General features: G+C 40.2%; 5 protein-coding genes across 5 annotated transcripts in view; 3 read left to right on the top strand and 2 right to left on the bottom strand.

The window, feature by feature from the left end:
• The window catches only part of LOC115028833 (adenylate cyclase type 8), a 13,398-nt gene extending 12,717 nt beyond the window's left edge, over nt 1–681 (top strand). The window contains exon 21 of the mRNA XM_029462695.1: nt 1–681. This exon is cut by the window's left edge and continues 619 nt beyond it. The gene's annotated coding sequence lies outside the window, so the exon portion shown is untranslated.
• Nucleotides 682–1,971: 1,290 nt separating this feature from the next.
• Nucleotides 1,972–13,654, top strand: parp1 (poly (ADP-ribose) polymerase 1). The gene is made up of 23 exons (XM_029425917.1): nt 1,972–2,269; nt 3,272–3,434; nt 3,960–4,075; nt 4,188–4,402; nt 6,259–6,349; nt 6,444–6,560; nt 7,363–7,539; nt 7,693–7,855; nt 8,096–8,236; nt 8,358–8,597; nt 8,740–8,802; nt 8,896–9,028; nt 9,218–9,413; nt 9,523–9,651; nt 9,928–10,011; nt 10,249–10,371; nt 10,449–10,577; nt 10,693–10,791; nt 10,943–11,095; nt 11,334–11,461; nt 11,570–11,631; nt 11,825–11,939; nt 12,880–13,654. The coding sequence occupies exons 1-23, from the start codon at nt 2,147–2,149 to the stop codon at nt 12,959–12,961; spliced, it is 3,042 nt and encodes a 1,013-aa protein (XP_029281777.1). The 5' UTR covers nt 1,972–2,146; the 3' UTR covers nt 12,962–13,654.
• Nucleotides 4,422–5,602, bottom strand: LOC115003860 (adenosine receptor A1). The gene is made up of 2 exons (XM_075074109.1): nt 4,565–5,602; nt 4,422–4,448 (listed from the first exon to the last, which is right to left on the bottom strand). Exons 1-2 carry the CDS (start codon nt 5,600–5,602, stop codon nt 4,422–4,424), a joined length of 1,065 nt encoding a protein of 354 aa, XP_074930210.1.
• Nucleotides 13,655–14,414: 760 nt separating the features above from the next.
• lin9 (lin-9 DREAM MuvB core complex component) lies at nt 14,415–24,066 on the top strand. The gene is made up of 15 exons (XM_029426040.1): nt 14,415–14,486; nt 15,457–15,489; nt 16,176–16,267; nt 17,614–17,730; nt 18,704–18,834; nt 19,016–19,141; nt 19,314–19,471; nt 19,910–20,043; nt 20,232–20,360; nt 20,903–21,004; nt 21,104–21,184; nt 21,286–21,411; nt 21,562–21,744; nt 21,987–22,084; nt 23,047–24,066. Exons 1-15 carry the CDS (start codon nt 14,456–14,458, stop codon nt 23,150–23,152), a joined length of 1,647 nt encoding a protein of 548 aa, XP_029281900.1. The 5' UTR covers nt 14,415–14,455; the 3' UTR covers nt 23,153–24,066.
• Nucleotides 24,067–24,256: 190 nt separating this feature from the next.
• On the bottom strand, nt 24,257–26,345 carry mixl1 (Mix paired-like homeobox). Its single transcript, XM_029426041.1, has 4 exons — nt 26,249–26,345; nt 25,849–26,069; nt 25,593–25,719; nt 24,257–24,834 (listed from the first exon to the last, which is right to left on the bottom strand). Exons 1-4 carry the CDS (start codon nt 26,343–26,345, stop codon nt 24,257–24,259), a joined length of 1,023 nt encoding a protein of 340 aa, XP_029281901.1.
• Between the last annotated feature and the right edge of the window lie 1,075 nt (nt 26,346–27,420).

Genomic DNA, 27,420 nt, shown 5'->3' with positions numbered 1-27,420 from the left:
CTTTGACCGCACACTAGAGCAAAGTGTTCCAAACTATGCTCAGAAAGGACCTAACTGTCCTACTGGTCTGATTAAGTATCTTGATGGTACTGCTATCTATTTTTTTTATTGCCATATCTACACATTATAAGCTTGTTACGTTAATTATTTTGCAAAACTAACAAAAGCCAACATGTCTTTTCTTCTTTTTGCTGGGATAACACTCCAGCAAGACCTCAGACCTCAAAGCCAAAATACCTCAAAACAACCAGCTCAACCTCTCATAGACTTTTCAATGGCCTATACAATGTTGACTAGTGTTTTCTTTTTATTGTGTTATCTTGCATCGTTCTAACAATCTGTATATTTTATTATTTTTAATTATGTGTAATAATAATGTAATAATATGTTTTATTATAGATATGATGCATATAAAAAACACCTTGTTACTCAAAGTATGTGTTTTTTATGTTATAACTGAAGGATGATGACGTCATCAGTGATCTGGTATACAAAACTGTTTAAAAAACAGAAACTCAAAAAGTGTATAAATATGAATTAATATTGAATACATTTATGTATGTGTAACAGCAAAATGATAACTTTGTGAATATCCTAATTTTTCCAATGTATATTCTGTTTATTTTTTCATAATTTTTACAACTAAAATGAATAGTTTCTGCTAATAAAACCAGTAAGGACAACAAATCTCTGGTGTTATTTCATTGTAATTGTGCATATTATTCATTCGGATGCATTCATCCCCACATATGGTATGTGATGTGCTATTAAACTCAAGTAACTGCCAAGAAGCAACATTTGTGTTTTAAACAAATGATTTGTAATCTATAACATCTATTGTTTATAATATACAAATTAAAAAATGTGTGTCCTCCAGTAGAAGCTGTGTAAGATAACTTGTGAATGAAGCAACAAAGGCACAACCAAGCTTGGGTATGTTAAAAAAATATACATATTTAGTCACTATCACAGGAAACATATAGTCTATAGATATATGCTACAGAAATTAAACAAATGCAGATTGTGAAAATATTTGTTCTTGTTTGTTGGACAGACTGGACTATTACATATTATATATTATATCATTATATAATTATGGGTTTTGATTCGACTAAAAACGGATTAATCTCCCTGTAATAAAATATAACATAGGTGGTTCTATAAAAACAAGTGAAGTGGGGTCCCAGTCTGGTATGAACACTGCCTCTGACTTTTCTTGCTGGACGATTTCTCTTGACTCGATTAGTTCTGGCTGCAACTCGCGCGGGTATTCTGCAGCCGACTCCTTGATCGTCTATTGTGAAACATGAAGCACTCTGTAGTTGCAAACATGGGTTCGTCTCGGGCATTAACCTCTACAGTATGCTGTTATTTATGATGACATTCTGAGGCAGATACAGAAGAATAAACATACTGCACAGAAATACTGAGGTCACAAATACAAAAGACACAATCCCACTTTCTTTAGAAATATTAAATTTGTCAAAAGAAAAAGTGATTCAGTTCTAATTTCTGTCTATTTCTCTAAAATGATGTTTCAGTGTCTCCAGTAAGGGCAGTAATATGAAACCCATTTACTATGCTTTGAGTCAAGTTGATGTATCTTCTAAAACAACATTTAGTCAATAAAGTATATTACTTTCGATATCATGCGCAGTATTACTTTTCTTACTTTACTAAATGTTTGTTATTATAATAGGCACTGGAGTTAGTATTAGCCTACTTCCTATACACTTTACATGTATTACTTTTTTTATGTTGTCTTTATTTACTTTACTTTTTTAGTCTTCTTATATATCTTAGTTGTATTGTAATTATATTAAGCACTGGTGTTCATATTCCTTAATACAATTGGTGTTAATTTTTGTGCAATCTCTGGTACAAGTATTTCCTTTGGGATTTTATTCTATTTGATCTCAATCTCATTATCTGTAATTTAGAGAGCTGCTGATGCTTTGCGTTGATGTTTAGGTATCAGGGAACAGAGACAGAGTGAGAGCTCTTCGCACGTGTCTGCTCTCTGAGGTGCCGTGCAGGCACGCGGCGAGCTTTCTCTGTGCAGCATTGATTGTTGTGGTTCCTTGTCATCCCGAGAAAGTTCACCTCACAGTCAATTCATTTAATTTCGAAATAATATTAAAGAAGTATGGCGGACTCTCAAGAGGACAAGCTGTACAAAGCAGAATATGCCAAAAGCAGCCGTGCATGGTGCAAGAAATGCAAAGAAAACATAGCGAAAGACTCGCTGAGAATGGCCATCATGGTGCAGGTAATGTAGCGACGACTGGAGTCTAATCTGAAGAAACCTGCTCTGTTAGCTAGCTCACTATCAGAGTGCTAGCCTTTGTAAATCATGTGGTTTATTCGGCGAATATAGTGAATATGTATGAATTTATGGGAGATTGAAAACATGTAGTGTGGTTTCGGTTTTGTTAGGTTAGGCCCTCGTTAGCATTTAAATGGCTGACATTGTCTATTGAATCTTGTTCACAAAGAGCCTTTCTTAATGTCGGACTCTTTGAATCTAGCAAATACGCATCTTGCTATTCAGGAAAGTGAGGTTCGTTAATTCATTTTATGCAGCTCTGCTTAAATGCTACAACTGCACAAACAATGTCTGAGTGAGCATCTGCCTCCGAAACTAAAATCACTACAGCAGCATTCCCACAATGCAAAGTCAGGCTGCTGCCCCACAGAGAGAGTTAATTAACTAAGAGGCTCAGAAACCTTCTTCTTCATGGCCTGTGGAGCAGCTCTTTGTTTTGAGAGTATTTCCATCCACCCTGGTATTGTGTCATGCCCTCCACACATGCACCTATAAGATGCCAAAAATAGCATGTATGTGGTGACATCTGTTGTACAAGTACATCACTTCTTACTTCTAACATTATTGCAAACATCAGATTTTTTTAATCCTCTCTCAAACTCAACAAATAAAATGTGCCACAAAAAGTTCCTTTTCTTAATTTTGTTTACAATCATCCAACCAGAAGAAGTCATCAGACATGAAATTCTCACTTAATATTCTACACTACTGTTTTTGCTTGAGGTACATCATATAGCACCATCCTTCTTTAGACATAAGGTACAATTTGCTTTAAAAGATTTTTACCTCACAAGTCATCCTGAAAATGTAATATCTTTCTTGTGAGCTGCAGTTCTGTTCCGCAGCTGGATCATCTCACGTTTACATCTCACGTTTGGGGCGGCTCCCATCCCATATCACTACTAGGTCACTGTTAACGTACTGTGTTTGTCCTTTGTCCGGCAGTCACCCATGTTTGATGGGAAGGTCCCCCACTGGCACCACTTCTCGTGCTTCTGGCTGAGAGCCGCAGCTCAGTCCACGGCTGATATCGCCGGGTATTCTGACCTCCGCTGGATTGACCAGGAGAAGGTGAAAAAGGCCATTGAAAGCGGTGGAGCAGCAGGAGGTCAGTACTCGACTAAGTATTTAATTTATGGTACTTCTTTATAGATTTGTTCAAATATAATTTTGTCTCGCACAACATGTACGTTCCCAGTGAGGCTTCATGGAGATAGTATAGCAAATAATTAGGTGTAATGTCATCTCAGGCCTCTGGCTCTATAGTTGAGATGCTTTGTCGCTGTCTGTCCGCAGGTGTACAGATTATTACAGTGTACCAACAACTCGCACTGAATTAATTATCCTACACTGTAAAAAGTTATTTTTGATCTTTTACCAGTCAGAAAATCCAACATGCTCCAGTAAAAACCTGAAACATCTCTGTATACTGTAGTATCTCACATGGGTTCTGCTTAAGGTTCCTGGTGAGCGTACCTAATGTTTTATAAAATATCTGGCCTATAGAACTCCTGCCATGTTATGTCTCAGTCGTAGTATTTGCTCTGGTAAATATCCTCAGAAATCTTGCGTACATTGTTTTTTTTTTATGTTTGGGTTTGAAAATGAAAATTGAATGACTTCTTTCTTGAAGGAGAAGGGGACCCGAAGAGTGGAGCTAAAGGAGAGAAGACACTCACTGACTTTGCGGTTGAATATGCCAAATCCAACCGCAGCACATGCAAAGGCTGTGATCAGAAAATAGGAAAGGTTAGCGGACGCTTTGATCTACACACAGGACAAATGTTTCAGTGCTATCAATGTATTCAATATTACATATATATTAGACATCGTGTTGTGTTTCTGTGATCCTCTCTTTCAGGATCAGATCCGTGTATCTAAGAAAACTGTGGATGCAGAGAAGCCCCAGCTGGGTCTGATCGACCGCTGGTACCACACTGCGTGTTTCGTGAGCGGTAGGGAGGAACTGGTCTTCAAGCCCGAATACAGCGCCGCCCAGCTGAAGGGTTTCAACGCACTGCGTGCAGAAGACAAGGAGGAACTTAAGAAGAGGCTTCCTGCTGTCAAAACTGAAGGGTGAGACGAAGAACAAGAGCTAACATTCTTTTGTGCAGGTTGGGTACTTTTAATATTGTGACATGCAGTGTTCCGCGTCTCGGCTCTTGTGTGTGCATTTCGGACGGCCGCCCTCTCTCTGTCATCGCCACTGGCTGCATTTGAAGCCTCTCTGTCTCCCACCGTCCGGCAGCACATGAAAATTGCCTTGAAGGTGTCCCTGAAGGCTGTCATCGTGTATGCATACAGGAAGGGGTTGACGGCAGAGTTGGCATGTGACAGGATGATGGCAGCGAGCAGCAGCTCTAGCGGCACAGTGCAGTGTGGGCAGAGCAGCAGGAAGCAGTTGATGACATGGAGCGGGATCCAGCAGATTGTGAAGAGGAAAAGAACCAGAAAAAGTGAAGTGGCAGTCTTCATCTCTCTGCGCATGCTGGCTGCAGCCCTCATCTGTCCCTCCCCTCTGCCGCTTTGCTCAGACGCAATGCGCCTCACCTGCCGCTTGACCGTAGCAAAGATTTGGGCATAGATGAGAAACATGATTACCAAGGGAGCCAGCACACAGGCAAAGAAGTTGAAATAAACCATGTAGGTCATGTCCACCACCAAGACGAAGAAACAGTAGCCTGAATCAGGCGGCGTCTTGTGCCAGCCCATCAGAGGCACAAGCCCGATGAGAAAGGCCAGCAGCCACGTGGTCAGGATCACTAACACGGCGTTGCGAGGTGTCATCAGGACCTGGTAGCGTAAGGGCATGAAGATGGCGACGTAGCGCTCCACAGCCACCGCCAGCAGGCTGAAGATGGAGCTCTGTGTGAACATTATTAAAACACTTAACATGAGCAAACACAAGTAGAGGTTATGACGGGGTATACCCATATCAGTCAGGATGGCACAGGGAATTGCGATCGCGCCCACGCAGATGTCAGCGACTGCGAGCGAGACCAGGAAGTAGTTGGTGACGGTGCGTAACTTGCGGTTGAGGCCCACGGCAGCGCAGACCAGCAAATTGCCGATTGTGGAGAGGAAGGCTATGACGAGCTCAGCCGCCATGTACGCCACGTTGAGGGAAATCAGCAGGTCAGCAGGCGGAGGTGACGGAGGGGAGGAGGAAGGAGTTGAGGAGTTCTGGAAAGGCTGCAGGAAACTGGAAGGCAGATGGGAAGAGTTTCTAGTTCGGTGGAAAGTGTAGAGGTTCAACAGTGCACTCGTGTTCTCCATGGTTTTCCCTAAAGAATTAAATAAGATTCAAATTAGTCAACATTAATTATTCAATTCGTTGAAATGTAAGAAAGCGGTAAAATGACTCACCAATCTACAGCAGTGTGGTTCTTTTTAAATCGAGTGTCATTACTCAAGGCTCCGTCGTCGTCGTGCTGACAGCAGCCGTCTGTGCTGTCCTCACATTAAAGAGCAGTGTTTGAACAACTCTGCAGGATGCTACTTTATAGAATTATATTCTTCCCTCATGATCTCAGTAGTTGTCTAATGAGGGATGTTTGTCTTGCTTATTTGCACTCCAAAGAATTAGACCCGAGACTAAAGGTCATTAACTGATGTGTGTGTGCTCTCACGGGAAGGCTAATTAATATTTCTTGTCAGGGCAGTGTGGATGATATCAGCATTGACACCTGGGAGTGTGTGTGTGTGTGTGTGTGTGTGTGTGTGTGTGTGTGTGTGTGTGTGTGTCCATGTCCATTAATTGATGGGGCCCTAATGAATTATCCTAATGAATAAAGGTGTCTGACTAAAGCTTGTTTGTTCCAGTATCCCGTTTGGCCTAATTTAGGAAGTTCATTTGAATGTTTTTTTTTTTTTTTAAACAAAACAACAGAAGTTTGAAATGGAACTTTTTTGAAACTTCTCTTCTCTTACAGGAAGCGTAAAGCTGACGAGGTGGATGGAGCATCAAAGAAACAGAAGAAGGAGGAAGAGGATGAGAAGAAGAAGCTGGAGGAGCAGTTGAAGGTACATTTCCCTCTCTTTTGTCGTAAACAACATTATGTTCGGTGACCATGTTGTTAATATGCTGCTCGGTTTGTGTGTGTGTGTGAATCTGCAGAACCAAAGCCAGCTGATTTGGGGAATCAAGGACAAGCTGAGGAAATTTTGTTCAACCAACGATATGAAGGAGCTGCTGATCGCAAATGGCCAGGATGTTCCCTCTGGAGAATCAAATGTAAGATCTTATTTACTTATCTGTATTCAAAATGAAACGCTATTGAAAGAAATCCAGTCAGTTGTGTTGACGGAGAAAGTGTTCTGTTCAATATTTGGTCTTTTACTGTATATGTAACATATGAACAGTTGCAATAATAATAATAATAATAATAATAATAAGCTTTATTTGTATAGCACCTTTCATACAAGAATAGACAGAATAAGAGCATTTACAGTACAATAATCAGTGTAGATGTAAATGAGTCTGAAGTATCATTATAAAAATAGCAGAATTAAAATAGTATAAATAGCAGAATTAAAATAGTATAAAATAGCAGAATTAAAATAGTATAAATAACATTGGAAATCATGCCTAGTTTCCGTATCTGTGCCGTACTTAACGACCCTCCTGCCGGGAAACCACATTCATCACCATTCTTGTAAATGTTTTAAACTATCAGAGCCATATTTTGAAAGCATGAGATCAACAATGGGCCCCTGTGGCCCTTCAACTGCTTTACTCCCTTTGCTACCCATTAATGGTCGTCTTCCCGTTTCATAAACAAACCCCGGTTTGTTAAGTTTTATGAAATCTGTCGGTAGTCTTACACATTTATCAGAGAAACTTCCTCTTGTTCCCGTGGTAACACAGTCTATTTGATCTCAGGCTTTTCAAGAATACACACTTTTACACATTCAATGTTAAAGCAGTTATAGCAAAAATGAACAGTACAGAATGAAAGCATTTAATTTAGTTTAAAGTAGCATAGAGTATACCTGAGGCTGTTAAACATGACATGTATGTGTTGTTTGATTGTCAGGTGGTGAACTGCCTGGGGGACGGCATGGCTTTTGGTGCCCTTGAGGCCTGTAAGGAGTGCACGGGCCAGCTGGTGTTCAAGGGTGATGCTTATTACTGTACAGGGGACATCTCAGCCTGGACAAAGTGTGTGTTCAAAACCATGACACCCATACGCAAAGACTGGGTCACCCCCAAGGTAGGGTCACCTCATCTCAGCTATCCTCATGCTAAATGTGCCGGAGCTAACATTCTACTTTTGCGGTGGATAAAAATATAATCTCTACACAACGATTTGAGGAAATGTCACAAATTCCTTTCTGTACTGAATATTCTGGCTCTATCATTTCAGGAATTCCACGAAGTTCCCTTCCTGAAAAAATTCAAGTTCAAGCGACAGGACAAGCTTTACCCAAAGGAGGAGCCCACCGAAACCCTCACCACAGCCAAAGCAAAACCCTTGGCGAGTGCATCCAACGCCCCGACTGAGAGACTGCCAGAGGGAGCGCCTGCAGGTTAGTGAAGACAAAGAGAAAGAGGTGAACCTGCAATTATTGAAACATTTATTTCATTTGGATTCTGTATCCTCTGTATGCTGAGCTTATGTTCTAATTCAATTGATGCGTTAAACATGCGGTTACATTTGATTTAAAGCAGCAGAAAACGCAGTAGAAAACGCAGTAAGACGACCCCGGCTGGTGGAATATAACACCAAATACTTTTTAATATGTTTTACGTGTATTTCTGTCCCATAGACAAACCGCTTACTGGGATGAAGCTGGTGACTGTTGGCAAGCTGACCAAGAACAAGGATGATCTGAAGGCAGCTGTAGAGGAGCTGGGCGGAAAGATAACCAGCACAGCCAACAAGGCTTCTCTCTGCCTCAGCACCAAAAGTGAGTAACCAGTCAAAAAAAGGCAGAATTACCCATGTGTGGGCCAGTGAGTGCCCTCAATGTTGCACAACTTCTCTAACTTGCTGTCTTCATCACACCTGCTTCCTCCATGTTTTCACAGAGGAGGTGGAGAAGATGACTAAGAAAATGGAGGAAACGAGGGACGCTGGCGTGCGCGTGGTCTCCGAAGGTTTTCTCACCGACATCAAGTCGTCGGGTAAAGCCCTCCAGGAACTCGTCGCCCTGCACGCCATCTCACCCTGGGGCGCGGAGGTCAAAGTCGAGGCTCAGGCTCCGTCCGTGGCCTCCAAGTCTGGAACGCCGGCTACCAAGAGCACAGGCAGGGTGAAGGAGGAGGAAGGTAAAGGACGTGTGTTGTTAATGTGCTTATAGATGATTATCTAAATGTTAGCTCATGTTTTAAAGCGGTAATTCATCTAGACTTGTGTTACAGCATTGGACTCTGTGGTGTGTCTTAATGTATATTTATAAATAAATCACAGGTAGCAAATCCAAGAAGATGAAACTCACAGTCAAAGGAGGAGCTGCTGTGGATCCAGACTCAGGTAGTCATGAGCGCCCTGCAAGGAAAACATCTCTTTCCATTTTCTTTTTTGTTGTTGTGTCTTTTGACATTGACTATTGACTTGATTTCTTAGGGCTGGAAAACAGCGCTCATGTCCTGGAGCAGAGCGGGAAGATGTACAGTGCTACGCTGGGTCTCGTGGACATTGTCAGAGGAACTAACTCCTACTACAAATTGCAGCTGCTGGAGGATGACGTACAGAAACGGTCAGTGGTGCTGCAGAAAGTCATTTCACTTAAAGGGTACATTCACGTCAGTTAAGGAGGCATTAGACAAACTCTTGAACTGTCTTAGCTTGCTAACTGCAGTGCAGTGGTGCCACGTTGTTTCCTTTTCCCATCATTATTGTTAGAATAATCATTCTAACTTCACAGCTCTCTTATCTGTGTGTGCAGGTACTGGGTGTTCAGGTCTTGGGGCAGAGTGGGCACCACCATCGGAGGCAACAAGCTGGACAAGTTTCACGACAAAAACTCTGCCCTGGACAACTTCCTGGGTGTCTACAAGGAGAAGACGGGCAACGCCTGGAGCTCCTCCAACTTCACCAAATATCCCAATAAGTTCTACCCTCTGGAGATTGACTATGGACAGGTACTCGCATTAACACACACAAAACTAGAAAGGAGATAGCCGACAGTGTGTTTCTTTCTGTATCTGACTAGATTCAGTTTTTATCTGTGGTGTTGATGTTTCTTGACAGGATGAGGAAGCAGTGAAGAGGCTGACGGCCACCGCCGGCACCAAGTCCAAGCTGGCCAAACCCGTCCAGGAGCTGATCAAGATGATCTTTGATGTCGAGAGCATGAAGAAGGCCATGGTGGAGTTCGAGGTAAGACTTTTTGATTTGTTTGTAGCATGTAAGATAAACACTTGTTTATGTTTGTGTTCTTAGGACACACCAAAAAACTGATTCTTTGATAAATTTCAGAGTGAAAGAAAATTGGTTTTGTTTGTTATGTACATATGTTACTACATTTTTCAAAAGCAGTATAAAAATACAGACAAGTTTCACACCATTTTCTAAAAATATTAGTCCCTCTCTGTTTGCATTATTCTTCAAAGTGTCCCAAATATGTTTATCTTATCTCTCCTTTCCCGTCTACAGATTGACCTCCAGAAGATGCCCCTCGGAAAGCTGAGTAAGAGGCAAATCCAGAGTGCCTACTCTCTCCTCACTGACGTACAGCAGGTGAGCAACCAACAAACCCCTCCAGGAAGGAAGTCTCACTATTCACCTTTCTATTGGGATTCCTCTTTGTAGTACTGTGTGGTGCATTGCAATCTACTTGAACACATTCAGTTCCTTTCCCTTTTAACTCCGTTAGACCGTCGTGATGAGTTTGCAACATTACTACAAGGTGCCAGTGGTTGGACACGTTATCTGTAGCCCCTGACCACGCGTCGGTTGTTTTTGTTTTCGTCACAGGCCGTGTCAGATAGTTCGTCCGAGGCCCAGATCCTGGATCTCTCCAATCGCTTCTACACCCTGATACCTCACGACTTTGGTATGAAGAAGCCCCCGCTGCTCAACACTCTGGACTACATTCAAGTAAGAACACGAACACTGTTAAATAAATGGATGGAGTATAAATGGATCTCGCAACATCAACGTGCATCTCTCTTCAGGCTAAAGTTCAGATGTTGGACAACCTGTTGGACATTGAAGTGGCATACAGCCTGCTGAGAGGAGGGGCCCAGGACAACGAGAGCGATCCCATCGACATCAACTATGAGAAACTCAAAACCAAGATTGAGGTGAGGAGTGTAACTCAGTGTTTTTCTCCCAGAATAATGTTCAGCGTGGTCCTTGTATGAAGATCTTTATGTGTGGGGGGGATTACAGTAGCTAATATTTTCTGTTATTTCACAGGTTGTTGACAAGACTACAGATGAGGCGGAGATCATTATCCAATATGTTAAGAACACCCACGCTGCTACACACAACACTTACACACTGGAAGTGCAAGAGGTGAGTCAACTGTTTTCATGTTTGTATAAATCTTTGTTTCTAATTACTGATCTTTAACAACATGTTATGTTATGTGTGCTATGTACTGTGCCTTTTGGTTGTGCAGCATGAATCACCATCTCGCTGTGTTTCCTGGCTTCTTCCCTTCTAGATCTTCAAAATTGTCCGAGAGGGAGAGCGCCAACGGTTCCGTCCCTTCGAGGAGCTACACAATCGGCAGCTACTGTGGCACGGTTCTCGCGCCACCAACTACGCTGGTATCATGGCTCAGGGTCTTCGCATTGCCCCCCCAGAGGCCCCAGTGGTAAGTTTCGGTTTGTGGGGAACCAAAATTCGCTCTTCTATTTGTTCTTAAACAACAATGTAAATGCCGTCATTTTCATAAATACCTTTCAAATAAGGTATGTTATATTGATATCCTGATATGAGACTAGATTTTGGATATTGGAATATCATAAGTGTTGTATTGTCAAGCTTATAAAGGCTGATTTGCTCCATATCACCCAGCCCTGTGTGCCATTTTTTTCCTCCATTTTCTCTAGACTGGTTACATGTTCGGCAAAGGTGTTTACTTTGCCGACATGGTGTCCAAGAGTGCAAACTACTGTCACACCTCCCAGTCCGACCCTGTTGGCCTCCTGCTGCTGGCCGAGGTTGCTCTCGGCAACATGTAAGCGACCGAGTTCTTAAAAAAATATAATACGAGTATCAACTTCTTGTGCTTTTACATGATATATGGTAATAATGTGATTTAATGTGTGTTTTTATTTTTATGAAGGCATGAATTGAAGAAGGCGTCCCACATTACCAAAGTACCTAAGGGCAAGCACAGTGTTAAAGGTGAGGGCCACTTTTGATTGCACATGTGCTGTTGGAGGAACGTTTAGGCGTAGATAGATTTGCTTGTAATGTGTTATTGAGCTGATTTGCATACATTGTTTTCTCGGACAATGACGTTATTATGGTAGGACATTTCGATAAATGTACGTTTTGGATTGTATTTTGCTTAATTCATTACCTTGTCTTCGTGCAGGTTTGGGTAGATCTGCTCCTGATCCAGGTGCGTCTGTCACTTTGGACGGGGTGCAAGTGCCTCTGGGAAAAGGATCCCACACTAACATCGATGACACGAGTCTCCTGTACAACGAGTATCCTTTAACACTGACCACCTGGTTTATGATTTTCATTATATTCTTGTCCTCAAATCACCCCACAGGTGTCCTGCTTTGCCATATAATTAATTATTTGATAGTTTGTAGAAAAGCGCAAAGACTTAGTCAGTACACATTGTTCTCGACTTTGAATGAACTGACTTTTGTTAAATGTGTAATGAAAGGATCAACGTGTCACTGCTGTGCTTTGAATTTTACTCTATTGCCAAGTTCTCACAACATTTGGCCTGAATTTAGACCAATGTTGCCGCTCTAATTTCAAACTCAGATTGATCTTGGGTGGCTGTTCACATATTGGATGCTGCGGTATTACTCAGCATGGTTTGTCTTTTCATTTCTAACCTGGTGATTTTATACCTGGATGAAATATATAAACTGTCGGAACTATATCGTCCCAGAACTAATTGTGATAAACAATATTATTCTTATTTTAAGACCGTTTTATGCCACTGATATAATGATAATATAATCGCATAATACAAGTAATTGCAAGTACACCCTTTCAAAGGGCGAAGAACTTTTATTTTGTAAGAAAATTCAGACATTGTAATTGGAATGTGAAGAAAAAAAAAATCTTTAATAAATAAAACATAAATAAATATATAACACAACCAAAACAATACATACAATGGACTCTTGGGATCTTTTAACACAATTGTGCAATGTGTGCGTCTTATATTGGTAGCGTTGGCTAAAATGTTAGTGACATTATGTAAAAAAAACACTCATTTAAACACTCGGGCAAAATCAAAGTCAGCTGAAATGATTGAGGTCATGTCCATATATCGTACGATAAGTAGTATCGAACTATCGGGACAGTAAACCGACGTCATACTCTGTAATTTGTGTGAAATTTCCTCTGTGTTGGTGATATTGTTTATATAGGCTTTGTTTTCCTAAACCGCTGTTCCTCCAGGTATATTGTGTATGATGTGGCGCAGATAAACATGAAGTATCTCCTGAAGATCAAGTTTAACTACCAGACGTCCCTGTGGTGAGAGGGGACTGTGTCCGAACACTCTTCATTGAAAACTAAGACCACTGTTGCTTCCAAATGCCTGGGCTTCATTCTCTGCAACAGAAGATGTTTGGCAAAGGAGTGATGCTATACCACACTTATAATGGTCAATGGAAATCTCTAGTCACTTTATTGCTTTTTCATCAGGTTTATTAGCTGGAAGCCTCCCTTAGTAACACATTAGGTAGTTAAATACCGACTTCAGAGTTGCTCATAAGACGGACACACAAATCACATTTCAATATAGTGGTTTAAAGCACTGTATATGCTACGTAGAAAGATTTTGGTTTTAAAAAATTACCATCAGAAAATGTTTGTTTTCTGTTTCATGTGGTTATCTCGCATTTGAAAAGGATCTTGTTTCTTATTTCTTTAATAAACCTGTAGTTAATAAAGTTTAGTACTGCAAGTTTAGAAGGAGTTTTGAGTTAATTAATCTGCAGACATACACAAACCAGTAGCCACACAAATGAACCTTTTGTACACTGTTGGCTTCAGAGATACTGTACAAGGTTGGACGTGTATATATATGTTTTGTTGGTTGTCTCTCAAGCTGTCTTCCTTGCCGAAAAAATAAACAATGTGGTTCGTGTTTACGCTAAGTTTTCTTTTCTCAGTGTTTTTTCTTGCTTACCTCAAATACAATAAAATGTTGAGACTTCTCAAAATGCCATGCTTGCCTTTTGTGAATCATTCTTTTCGTCTACTGCATGTTTGATCCAATTTCAATTTTGAGTTTAATTTCAGTGTGTATGTCAAGTTCTTCAAAGCGACGAGATACTTCACTTACTTCCTTGAGGGCTTTCTCTTCTCCCATCAACTCTGGAAGGTCAGAGGTCAGCGTCAGATACTAATGAGTACTGGGAGGTAGAGGGACTTCTTCAGCAGGATGGTTGCTTGGGCTTGATTCTCAGAAACCCTGCCTCCTGTATACACATAAATTGTATTTATTAACATAATTTTCCATTTAAAAGAGACCGTTGTTTTTCATGAAATACTTTTTTTAACTAGATATGGGTTTCTGGTCCTGTGTTTAACTCAACTTCCACGTGGAGGAAATTATTTACCTAATACCCTTTCCAACATTGAATGAAATTTAGAAAAAACAAAATATGGGAGAGAAGTGCTGTATGAAACAATGGAAGGGATGCCGAGTACCTATTCTGACCTCTGACTTCCATTTTTGGAAGAAATTGAATGGTTTAAGTCTGTTTGTGCTTATGGACCTGCATCTAACCCTGTCATCTACATAAAGTTTCCCGAGCTTTTTCCGTAACATTTGGAGCTGAAAGTTGCGGATTTGTATTTAGTGGATATAATGGTGTGTATGCATATATAATGTCAAAAATGGATTCTCCAACCATCGGTTTGATAAATTATAGGATTTTTCGTTCTCAAATCGCCCTCCTGATAGCGTCCCGACCCAGAATGCATTTTGACAAGGTCTTTGAAAAAGCGGCGCGTCTAATTCAAGATGGCGGAGATGGACCAGCTGTTAGACGAGAGTGAGTAACAACATAAATTCGAGGAGTTTTGCGTTGTAAACACGCAGCAGTCCCGTAGTGATACAATAAATATTTGGTGATAAACTGCCATTGTTGTCCATGTAATGAATATCTTTAGTTTTGGGCGGAGTTAATAAAGTAATTTTTTAGACGTGAAGAGATACCGGTCTGTCCAACTCAGCTAACGCTTGTTAGCACGAGAGGCTAACCATAGCTAATGCTGGAGTTGAGCAAGTTACTTTAGCCCAACTGGGTAAACAAATAACGTTAGCTTAGCTATGAGCTAACGACTGCTAGCACTAGATGGTAAGCTGTAATAACAAAAGGACGACCATAACGTCTTTATAACCAAAGTACACACGCTAGCTACTAGCTTTCTTTTTTACGGGGTGTAGTTTATTCAGTCTTCCTTGACACCTTCCTTTCATTTAACGTTCGTTAGCGTCGGTTATCGTTACATGGTAACTAACGTGTTGTGTGTCGTTTTGACAAGCTGGTGAAGGGAAACTAGCCATGTTATTTTGCTATTACCATCTGAAATAGTCATTTCAGTCAATGTGGACGTAGTTAATGTAACTAAATATGATCTCCGGGTCGTAATATAGTGTAACGTTATCTTTGTTTAGCTCATTTGGTTGATCTGATCTGTGCAGCTGATGTTATGTTGACAGCTCAAATTGGGGATTAAGGCCTAACTGACTGCGCTAGCTATATTATCTAACTTCAGTTACCCGACCCGGCTGCTGTCAATGTTTAAAGGGCAGTCTCATAGACGTCGACAATTTGCAGGCGTTTTCTTTGATAGCTTAAATAAATGTATCATATTAACTTAAAACTAAAGAGCATCACTTATAACCGTTTAATTTCTTTGTTATTGCTGCCATGTTTAGTAAAATGTTCATATCATTTTACAGTTATCCTTATGCCATTATTGTGTTTCTGATGTAGCCCAATTTGTGCTCTTTCTCAGGCTCCTCAGCAGAGGCACTCGTCAGTCTAAAAGGTATGTGGTCTGTATCTTTATTTATCTCTCTGTGCATTTGTTCTTGGCACTGTGTACGTATATTGGGAACTATTGGAAACTGGAGTCAAATCCATTCTTTGCCTAAACATACTGTACATGGCCAATGAGGAGCATTTAGATTCTGATTTGATCATGTCTGCATGTGTACTAGCTGACGCACGCCATAGGTTTCCTGATTTAAAAGTGTTCAGGAATCTTATATTACAGTTCATTCATGCAAACAATCATGAGGATACAACTCCGAACAGCGAGAATCTTGCCAGTACATTAGCTTCCAATAGGTATAATCATTTAAGTGCAGAACAATAGCTTCAAATGAGCCAAACCAATGTAAGTGCAACATATAGAAACGATAGAATACATATGTCCTTCCTTGGATTAGACTTCTGTATGATTTGCCATAACGACAAGCTTTCAGTGACAACCCACAGTACCTTAAATTGTGGCTGATGCAGTCTGGGATAGTTAATTGTCCTATAATTGTTTCCACTGCAGTTTTGTCCTCGTATTGGCAAAGTTACATATGTGTCAAAACCTGTACGAAAAACTTAATTCGCTGTGATATGAGAATTGCTTTGAGTTTGACATTTGATAATGATAAAGTCTTACTGGGGTCTTGAATCTGGTGTCTATTTTTGAATAAATGCATTGTTTTTTTTTAATAGAAGGCAGTTTGTCCAACACTCTGAATGAAAAGAACAACTTCCCGAGAGCTCACAACACCAGGGGACGACATTCCTCTCTCACAATGGACACAGTAAGACCACATTTTAAACTTGTGAAGATATAACAATAGAGGATCTTCTGTTATTCACAATATTATGGATGCTAAGCTTAAAAACATTACATAAAACATTAGTTAATATGATGCGATAAAACCTCATCTTCACAAATAACCATACTGTGAAATCAACACTGATTCAGACATTGCAGGAGAACATTACTAACTACACAAACTAGCATATGCAGTGTGAATGTATTGAATTGCATTATTGTAAATGTGTTTTGAACTTCTATCCATCCTCATGTCTGATCAGTGTTCATGGTCGTAAATAAACACGTAGCAAAATACCAGCCCCCTACCCTGATATGTACGTCTTTTGACTCCTTTTGGCTTGAGAATGACAAATATCTCAGAACACTTCACTAGTTTGAAGGCATGTAATGAAGAAACTTGGTATTTTCTAGTGTGGGATTTATGGTTAATTTTTCATTTAATCTGCAAATTACAGTAGAGATATAGCTATTATTATTTACTTAAAAGAAGAAGAAGGTATCTTTAGATTCAGTTATATCTTTTACAAAGGTGAGTGTGACTGTTTGAAAGAAGTTTAGTCTTCATAGATATGAATGGCTGAATGACTGTCTGTTACTCGGTGATTAAGGGGTTATTGTTTTAATATGGAAGTTGTTATTGATTTTGATTGTATGATCACTGCCCATTATTGATCTCATCAGCCACAGTTAAATGTTTTCTTTGCAATGGTTTTTTCCGACTAAATAATTTAATTTATTGCTTTATTAAGCAATTTCACACCAATGCAATGTGGAAATGCAGATTTGGAAATAATATGCATTCCACAAGCAACTGGTCTGTACGTCCCGTGCAAATCTACAGTACACAGTATGTAGTAGTAGGCAGTATTTCCAAATGTCAGTGGCACAGTTTGTGACCCCTCTGGAAACATGTGTCCCACACTTCAGGGGGCCGGAGTAGAAAATACTTCAACCCAGAGCCACATATGGCAGCGAGCAGGAGGTGGATATTTTCATCTCACCAGAAATGTCTTTGTGCTGGATTGACATGCTCTGCTCTCTCTGGGATATTAATTGTTAAGCTGCCCGCAACTCTCCCTAATAAATAAATTAATAAAATATTGTTAGCCTATAATGAGTATGCTTGATGCATAAGGCGTGTATCTGCATCATTGCATTGATTTAACCATATTTTCTGCATACAAATCCATAATGTGGTTCAGATTTGTTTTGTCCTACTGCACATTAAGTAGATTTTTATTTTTATTTTTTTAATTACACAAGAATATTTGCGCCTGAGCATTATTGGCTCTATTCATTAACTCCTGTCCAAATGTTTCCTTCCAGCCCACACGGAGCTCAAAGAGGAGCCGTTTGTTCCGGGAGGAGGATGAGGTGTCGCCCCAGCAGCGTCTCCCTTCCAGATCCCCTCGGAGGAGCCAAAGGGTCAGCACAACACCACAGGTAAAGACTGCACACCATGAAAGTGATTTATTATGAGAAGGAGCCCTTACTACTCTCTAGAACTTCTCACTGAGCCAGAGTTATTTTACACTAACAAAAGAAGAGAGAGACATTGGCGAATTTAGTTATTCAATTACATTCTTGATTCAGTTATTCATCACAATACAGCAGATATCACCACTATTTTCATAATGTTGAATTGTGTTTTCTAAGGTTTAGCACAGAGTTGTAATATCTGGCCTATATGGCCTTCAGATGTAAATCCTCTTCATCTAACTAATTGTTGACAAGTTCTTTTTTATTATTTTGAATAAACTTAAGAGTGGACAGTCAATAGCTAGCCTCAGGGGCTATGTCACCATTTTGAGTTGCTGCTTTTAATAAAGGTAAAAAATACCCGAGGCTGCCAGGCCCTGCAAGAGATTTGCTGCTCGTCAGAGAAAAGGAATTTGAAGCAACAGCAACCCCTGTGTTCTGTTTTTATTCTAAGCCTTTCTGTGGTTTGCTTGCTGTAAGCTTTTAATGTGAAGCGGCAGCATCAAGTGCTTTGATTGCATTAGCAGTAGTTTTTTAAAAGAGAAATAACGGCTTGAAAGTGCATCAAAACAGAGTTTAACAGAAAAAGAATAGTGTTTAGTTGTTAGGTAAAGGCAACAAACTCGACCGCATACTGCTTCCTCTCCTTTGTTAAACCAGTGACGTAAACATGGCAAGCCTTTTTAAAAATGGTGCTTTCTCACTAGTTGTCTGCTTGAACACACGTGTTGAGACGCTCAATTCAAAAAGATTTTATAGCTTCGTTGCAGGAACAAGAAGTTATTGATGTGCTTAAGACTGAACCATTTGTGGGAAATCGAATGTTTACAGGTGCTTTGCAAAGTGGAAGAATAAGTAGGATAACCCCATTTAAGGTGTTCAATATATTGTCAGAATACTGTATGTGAAATGACTGTTTATATGTTTTGCTCCACAGAAATGTTCTAATGTGGTGACACCAGATAAGAAGGCATCCCAGAAAATAGGGCTGAGATTAAGAAACCTCCTTAAGCTACCCAAAGCTCACAAATGGTGCATCTATGAATGGTTCTATTCCAATATTGACAGGTAAAGTCTCACTTTCACCTTCAGAAGACAAGAATTCATTTTGATTAATTGTCAACTCAGAGATGTTTTGTTCTTTTGGATCATATCGTACAGCCAACATGGTTTGAGAGGTCAGCGGCGACTTGTTTGTTGAACCATTTTGTGTTAACTACGTTGTGTCTTTTATTATTTTCTTTTTCAGACCTCTCTTTGAGGGGGACAATGAGTTCTGCCTGTGTCTCAAGGAGTCTTTCCCAAACCTGAAAACCAGAAAGTTAACGAGGGTTGAGTGGGGAACAATCAGGAGACTGATGGGGAAACCTCGACGGTATGCTGCAATCTTTAAGCTTTGTGCTTTACGCACCATTGTCGTTCATTATGTTTGGCTTTATTTATGTCAGACATTTCAACGTATGTGCAATTGTTTTCTTTATAAGTGTCTTTCCTCAAACAAAGACTTGAAATGTTGTGACGGCACTATGCTTTGTCGCCCCATCCAGGTGTTCATCAGCATTCTTTGCTGAGGAGCGGACAGCGCTGAGACAGAAGAGGCAGAAGATGCGCCTACTGCAGCAACGAAAGCTGTCTGACGTGTCAAACTGCAAAGACCTTCCAGATGAAATCCCTCTGCCTCTCATCGTAGGAACCAAAGTCACTGGTAGGATGACAGAAATGAACACACACCATTGTCAGAAGTTACAACTGCCAGATAGCTCTGGGTAAATGTTAGGATCTTTATTATCATTGAAGTCAAATGCCCTGCAAAGCTACCCAGTTTACACTTTTCAATAATTGCCTGATGTATGATCAAAAAGAAAAAGAATGTTGTCCTTAAACTGTCCAGAAAAAGAAAATAGTTAGGAGTCTAAACTGGAATGTAATACTAAACCTTTGAGTTGCATGACAAATCTTATACTAAGATTTCATGTGATGATCTGCTTAAGGGTGAAATAACTAAGTCCTAATTACTGTGACTGCCTGTGTAGATTGGCCAATATGGAAATTCAAACCCCATCACACAAGTGAGGATGTCCCACGCTGATCTGAACAGTGTTACCAGTACGAATTCTGATTTTCTTTTCCTTTTGTTCCACAGCTCGACTCCGAGGCGTCCATGATGGGTTGTTCACAGGGCAAATCGATGCCGTGGACACCAGCGCTGCCACCTATCGCGTCACCTTTGACCGCAGCGGCCTGGGAACACACACTGTGCCTGACTACGAAGTCCTGGTAAGAACTGCCAGCTCCACCGTGTCCCAGTGTGTTTGGCGTTAGCCACGTAGCAACTTGAGTTTGCCAGTCTTTATTTGTATTTTGATTCTAATGTCATTGGACAAAATCCAGATATGTATAATAGCTTTCCTAAAGGAATGTGATGATGCATTCTTAAACTTCATGTGATTTCTTGTGTTTTCCAGAGCAATGAGCCCAACGAGACCATGCCTATTTCAGCCTTTGCCCAGAAGCATCGGATATCACGCTACATGCAGAACGTCATGACTCCGCCTAGAGGGCCGTACCCATCCGCTACCACTCCTGTCCTCATGGTACTGCAAACCTACATCTAATGACAGATGTACATGTGCTGCGTCGTCGCAACAGATACTCGGGCAGGGACCCAAATGTTCTGAGGTTGTTTTGGTCATACAAGCAGGCTGAACTCGTTTATTTGTGCATATATATATATATATATATATATATATATATATATACACACACACACACACACACACGTATAGAGTAAGAATTTAGGAGAGCATGTCCGACAATACGGAAGATAAAAGTCCTGAGAGTGGCTCGAGGAATGTGAGTGAATGTCTGAGGAAAACTTAGAAAAACGTTGTGTAAAAAGCGTTTTATACGTTTTATATGTATTGGTGTATGTTCAAATTTAAAATTGATAGAAGTTTGTATTTTCTGAAGAGCTGTAAATGTGTTAATGCAAAAGTATATTTAGATATGTATAAGGAAAGCATTGTCACATTAAATCAAATCATAATAGGCAAAAACTATTCTTGTTCCAGAGTTAAATCTCTTTCTTCCTCTATATTGCTTGTGAAGATAAATCTTTTTTTCATTTAAATAACAGGACAATGACCCTCTTATCAACCAGTCACCGTGGAGGAACAAACTGCCTGGTGCCGAGGGAGATACTCTGGGAGGATTTCCTGTCAAGTTCCTTGTCCAAGTGGTAACTACTTCCTGTCAAATGGATTACTAAAATCTGACATCCTAAAACTCTGTAACACTTTATTTGAACTAACTCTTTGTCTTGTTTTTCCATGACTAGACAAGGCTGTCCAAGATCCTCATGATCAAGAAAGAGCACATCAAGCACTTGAAAGAAATGAACACAGAGGCAGAAAAACTGGTACAATTTCAAATGATGTTTGCTTCCAAACCTATTAAACGTTGTCGTTGAGATTCATACATCAAGCCTAACTAAGACTATGATTGTGTTTTTGTGTTCAGAAGTCGTACTCGATGCCTATTGACCTCGACTTCCAGAAGCGATACGCTACCACGGTGCTTGAGTTAGAACAGCTCAATAAAGATCTCAACAAGGTGCTTCACGAAGTTCAGCAGTTCTGCTGTGATGTAAGTACATACACGTCAGTCCCTTCTCTACTTATGCCCCCTGGAGCTAAATACAAGAAAGCTTAACTGTAATATTTCACGCCGTGATCTAAAGATTCTGATATAACGGTGCCTTGTTTAAGATGTTAATTTGCCAATGTGTCCGTGCAGCTTGCTCCAGATCAGGGCATGGTTCCAGCTGACCATCCCACAGAGCTGCGGCGGCGCTGCGAAGACGAGGCCCAGCAGATGGTGCAGCTGAGCAACTCTCTGAAGGACGGACAGCAGAGAGTGAAAAACCCCAGCCTCACACAGCTCATCTCCCGTCACACCGCTCTGCTGCTACAGATCAAGGTAGAGGATATGTAAAGGCTCAGCTGCTGTCTGCGTTCATTCCCGCGACGCCTTTTCTAACGTATGTCAGGAGGACGATGGATGTAACATATTTAATGTAATTTATGACAGGGAGGTTCTGCACACATTTGGCAGCAACATCAATGCGTTGTATAAGTCTGTTATTTATAAATAATATTTAAATAATGGACCAATACTTTTGATAATCTGTTCATTAATCTTTTTTGCTTGATTTGTTTCAGTGTCTGGCAGATGAAGGAGACCTGAATTCTTTTGAGTTTAAATCTTTAACAGACTCTCTTAATGACATCAAGGCATCGATTGATCCCTCCAACCTCAGGTAAAAAGACCCTGCAGTGATTCTCTGCACGCAATGGTGGATGGGATGGCTCATATTTTACTATCTGTCAACGGCAAACATGAGTAATTAAACACGTCAGCCTTCAAAATAGTGAACGTGGTTTATACTATTGTCTTTCTTTTTCTTTCTTTTCGCATTTTAAGAAATTCTATAGCACTAGTACATGTCCTGTGGTATTAGACAACTTCACACTCGGCACGGTACACAACTACCTGGGCCCCCCCCCCTACTATAAGGTCCCCAAAACAGCTAGATTTATTATGATGTGTAGATATGAAAAATATTGAATTGTGTTACTTTTCTAAGTCATTGTACCCCGTAATAACTTACACAAAACGAAGAAGTTAGCTCGACTGTATACTACTTACTATGTACTTGTATGTACTACTACATTTACCTGACAGAGAAATGTTACTGGTTACATTGCAGATTCAGATTTTACTCACAAAATATAACTACTAAAATATAATCCATTATGATTCATTAAAGTATCCAGCATTATATTAGAATTGAAAGCTTCACCTTGAACAGACACTTCTGTATATTTGAGCAGCCTACATTGTGCTGAGAAAACCTCTTTCACTCTGCACTTGTAGTTACAGAGCATACCATTTAAAAACAATTTAAAATAAAAACAATATAATCAAATATACAGAGGGGAGAAAAAAAGAAAAAGTTAATAAAATAACTGATAAATATATATCAGTTTGTATTATACTCATAAATGCAAGTCAGAGGATACATCATACTAATAAAGAAACAACAACCCGGTGAACACACACACACACACACACACACACACACACACACACACACACACACACACAAACAGTGTTGTATACCTTCACCCATTTTCCTCTCATGTTTATTTTTTTCTATTCCGTGTATTTAATTTACTAGATATTTCTATCTTTTAACCAATTCCTTTTCTGTGTTTCTAGTTGCTTCCAGAATAATGTCGAGATCCACGTGGCACACATCCAGAGCGGCCTTAGTCAGCTGGGCAACCTGCATGCATTTTCTGCTAACAACACCAACGCAGTCTGAGCACCTGCATCATCTACTCCACACGCGCACTCGCAGAGGTGCGGCCCATCAGAATTGTCTTTTGAGACGGTGCTTTCACGTGAACTGATACAAGACTGCACACACAAAAGCTCACGTGGATGTTGTGGACCAGAACCATACAATTTGGATGTCCCAGTGGAACGCCTCAGAGTTCTGCCCAGACTCCTGAAGCTGTTATAGGATGTCGTAAGTATTTTACCCTCCCCCCCCCCCCCCCCCCCCATTTTATTGAAGGAGAATGTTGGTGCACCCAATTTAACACAACTCAAAAAAAAAAGAGCCTTTAGCTATTGCCACAAATCCACACCTCCAAACTCTCAATGGTTATTTATTGGTTCCATGTGCCAAACATTGATTCTTACTGTTTTTATAGTCCATATTTATTTATTTTTGAGTAGGTGTGTATGGTTATGAAACAATATTTTGCTATCTCTAAAGTTGTCCCCTGTAAGTGTTGTGTTCTGTGGCTCCGCGGAGGGTAAGCACAGGGAGGCTAAAGAATGTTTTATAAAGTTGTTTATTGTAGATAATTGTACAATATCTCTGATTATTAGGACTATCGTCAACATTTCTGCTGTGCATTCAGAAATGGCTTTTGTAATTTTGTGTGCACTGAAAAGAGATTTTGGTATTTTTATAAAGGAGAACTCTGCGGTTTTTGATGCCTTTTACTCCCCTAAGATGATCTTAGCATTTCCATATTTGGCATGGCTGTTGCTGCAACCCCCACACTAAGCCTGCATCACTGATGTAAGCCCGAAAAATTCAAGTCAACAGTTTTTTCCTAGAGAATCTCCTTTTTCAGTTTTTGTAAAGTTGTATATGAGAGTGCCTCAGGGCAATTGTATATAAATGTGTCCGTCTTTTTATATTAAACATAATATTGCAAAGCAGTCTTCTAGTTTTTAGTCATTTATTAACAGACATAACCAATCAACGGTTTTCTTTTTTTATTTATTACAATCAACAGTTTTATTACTATTTTACAATAAATACAAATGTCCTTTTTTTACGCAAACGACCAACTTGTATACTGCCTCTTGTGATACACGTAGCTGTCTTTGTATCAGCTCTTATAAAACATCACATAAAGCCACCAAAGCCAGCCATGGCCTCGTTTTCCCAGTCAGAGTCGGAGTCGGTAATGTCCTGTGCCTCAGCGGCATGGATCGGGGAGAAGTGACTGAACCTGTCTCCTGCGGCCCTCACGCGTTGATACTGGATTTGGCATCCATTATCCTTTGGCGATGACATGCTGAAGTTGTTCTGGGAGGGGATGGGAGGAATCACGACTTTCATCTCTGGGCCAATGGTCTTGTTCGGTGGGAAGTTGTCATATTCCACCAAACCCTTCGGACCGTGGTTGACGGTCATGTTGGCTTCGATGTTGGGATGATGCTCGTTCTCTTTGGGATACAGATGGACGTTACAGCACGGGACATTGACGCTCAGCTCGTGCCGTTGCAACTGCTCAGCCTTCACTTGGCTTCCCTCCTTGTCATAGATGCAGGAGACGGACATGTGTTCGTAGCTGCTGGGTTTGGTGGGCAAACTGGTTCTGTGAGTGTTATCTGTGTTTTGGTGCATTGTAGGTCTGAAACTGTCCTCCAGTCCAAAGCCTCCTATCCTGTGTGCCTCGGCTCCATGAATGTTGTCATAAACTGAAAGAGAAAGAAAGAGTGAAGCAATTAGCTTTGAAATAAAATAAACGTTGTGTTTTACATTGTTTTTTTTAATCATTCCCTACACTGGAGAGAGAGACGTAGTTGTCAAGCAACATATTATATAAACTTAGGCGACTTTAAATCAAGTGTAGAAATATACTGAAGAGGAACTTTCAAAATGTATACATGTTATCCTACGGTCTAAAACGGTTAACAAAATATTGAATATTAATATCATGTTAATAATACACATATAATAATATCATGTAAATAATCCAGTGCCTCTTAAATCTTTCCAGACCACCTCTCTACACTTGTATAATAATGCAATAATAATTCATTTGTTTTAGGACAATAGAATAAAATCATTTGGGTATAAAACAAGAAAAAATTCTGTGGGTCCATAAAATCAGTCTCCCATTCATTGTCTATGAAGCCGATCCAGAATTTATATCTGATGACACAAGTTTGATACTTCTCTGGTTTCTGGCTTTGAAAGAGAATATCTCTCTATTATAATATTTATTGAACTAAGGCTACATTGGAATTCTTAAATGAGGTGATGTTCTCCTTTTTAGGAATGATATTTCAATAGCAACCTGCCAAATTCATCATCTAATGTGACTGGAAGGACTAAAAATATTTTTGTTTGGGGGGGGGGCAGAACTAAAACTGAGCACTTTATGCCTAAGTGAAAAAACGTGGACCCTAAACTGAACCCATAACAAAAATCTATGACTGACTGTAACATTGACCTTTCTCTGGGCCCATCCTGCTCTGGAGCTGGCTGAAGGGGCCAGCTGCTGGTGGGTTGGTGACCTTCATGGACACTGAGGATCCAACTTGGCGACGAGACTTTGCCCTTCTGTTCTGAAACCACACCTGAAATGTGAGGAGAGAAGACGTGAGGACAGATGAACAATTTACAATAACTTTCTTTTCTATTTAAAGAAATGGCCTATGGAAAAAATATTCCACATGTTCGGATTACTCACTGAAACTAGACATTACCTGAATCCTGGACTCCGGTAGCCCGGTCAGAGCCTCCAGTCTCTCTCGCAGGTAGATGTCAGGATATTTAGTGTCTGAGTAAACTTTCTCCAACACCTCGATTTGCTGCTGGGTGAAGTTGGTCCTCTTTCTCCTGTGAGTCAGTATTGCCACGCATTTATCAGCCCTCGGTAGCGAGTTTGCAGAGCTGAAGTAGTTTGTAACATCTGGAGCTCCATAATCTGATGAGAAAACATGCGGACGGTTAAGAACGTTAGAGAAGTAGGAGTCCCGGAAACATGACGCTGGACGTGTGCGTAAATTACGCACCGCTGCAAAGCCGTGATTCACTGTTACCAGTGGTGAATGCCACTTCTCAGTTTATCACAAAAAGGTCATACTTCCTCTGCCAGCCACTTACCTGAGTTCACCATGCTGTTTATCTGCATAGGCCCCTCGTGATACATCTGGAAATGATTCAGATCCCCGACGCGCATATTCCCATGAACTGAAGACATGTCCCTCGACGTCTTATTTCAAGCGACTGACTGAGTTTTGAGAGCTGCGCTTCTCGCTGGGGTTAAATCCCCCCGGCGATCAAAGGTGACGCTGCCTGTATGTGTGAATGGGGCAACCATCGGTGCCGGCTGGCACTGCAGCAGCCGCGCGCTAACTTCAGACGTCTGCAGGCCGCTGGAGGTGTGAAGGCATCACACCTGGGACGGTGGAGCGGCCGCAGGTCTCTTTAAAGGGTTTTAATGGAATCTGCATGCCCAATACACATCGGCAGTGAAAACATTTATCCGCTTTGGAATGGATGAAGAAGTAATGGACGTGTAGCCTTCAAAGAGAGACAGTCGGAAACTGCTATTTCCTCAACGGGTGAGAACAACCCGAACAACCGAAGTTAATAAATTGTTCTTTTTTCCAAAGAATATACAAATATTTCCATACATTTCAACAACTGATTGTATGAGCCATTGGCCAGGCAACAAACTATGTGGCCAGTTTCCTATGTTCTAGAAATGTGTGTATACATAATGAAATACATGATACAGAGAATATATATTAAGTATATTTTATTAGTATAGCAAGAAGGCAAACAAATAAATATATATATTTATTTATTTATATTTATTTATTTATTTATATATATATATATTTATATATATATTTATATATATATATATATATTTATATTTATATATATATATTTATATTTATATAAATATATATTTATATATATATTTATATATTTATATATATATATATATATATATATATATATATATATATATATATATATATATATATATATAAAGGATATGTCATTAACAATGTATTGTGTTGTGATTCTGCATCCAGACACAGTCCTCTGTGCTCACAGGGTTATCATTTTTCTTTGTGATTTTTTACGTAAATGTCTAAGACTGTGAGTCATGTTTTATAAAGAATTCGGTCTTTAAAGATCTGTTCCTTCACATTGATGTATGTAGGAAATTATGCTTCCTGCTCCTTTCAGTTGCAACGAAGTTCATCTCAATACACAAACCTCCATACCCAGGAGTGGGCGCTTGTTATTGAATGGGTCAC

The sequence above is a fragment of the Cottoperca gobio genome, chromosome 24 (genome assembly GCF_900634415.1).
Source record: "Cottoperca gobio chromosome 24, fCotGob3.1, whole genome shotgun sequence".
NCBI classification, from domain to species: domain Eukaryota; kingdom Metazoa; phylum Chordata; class Actinopteri; order Perciformes; family Bovichtidae; genus Cottoperca; species Cottoperca gobio.
Note: the sequence above shows the minus strand (reverse complement) of the source record. Positions and strands in the feature narration are given on the sequence as shown.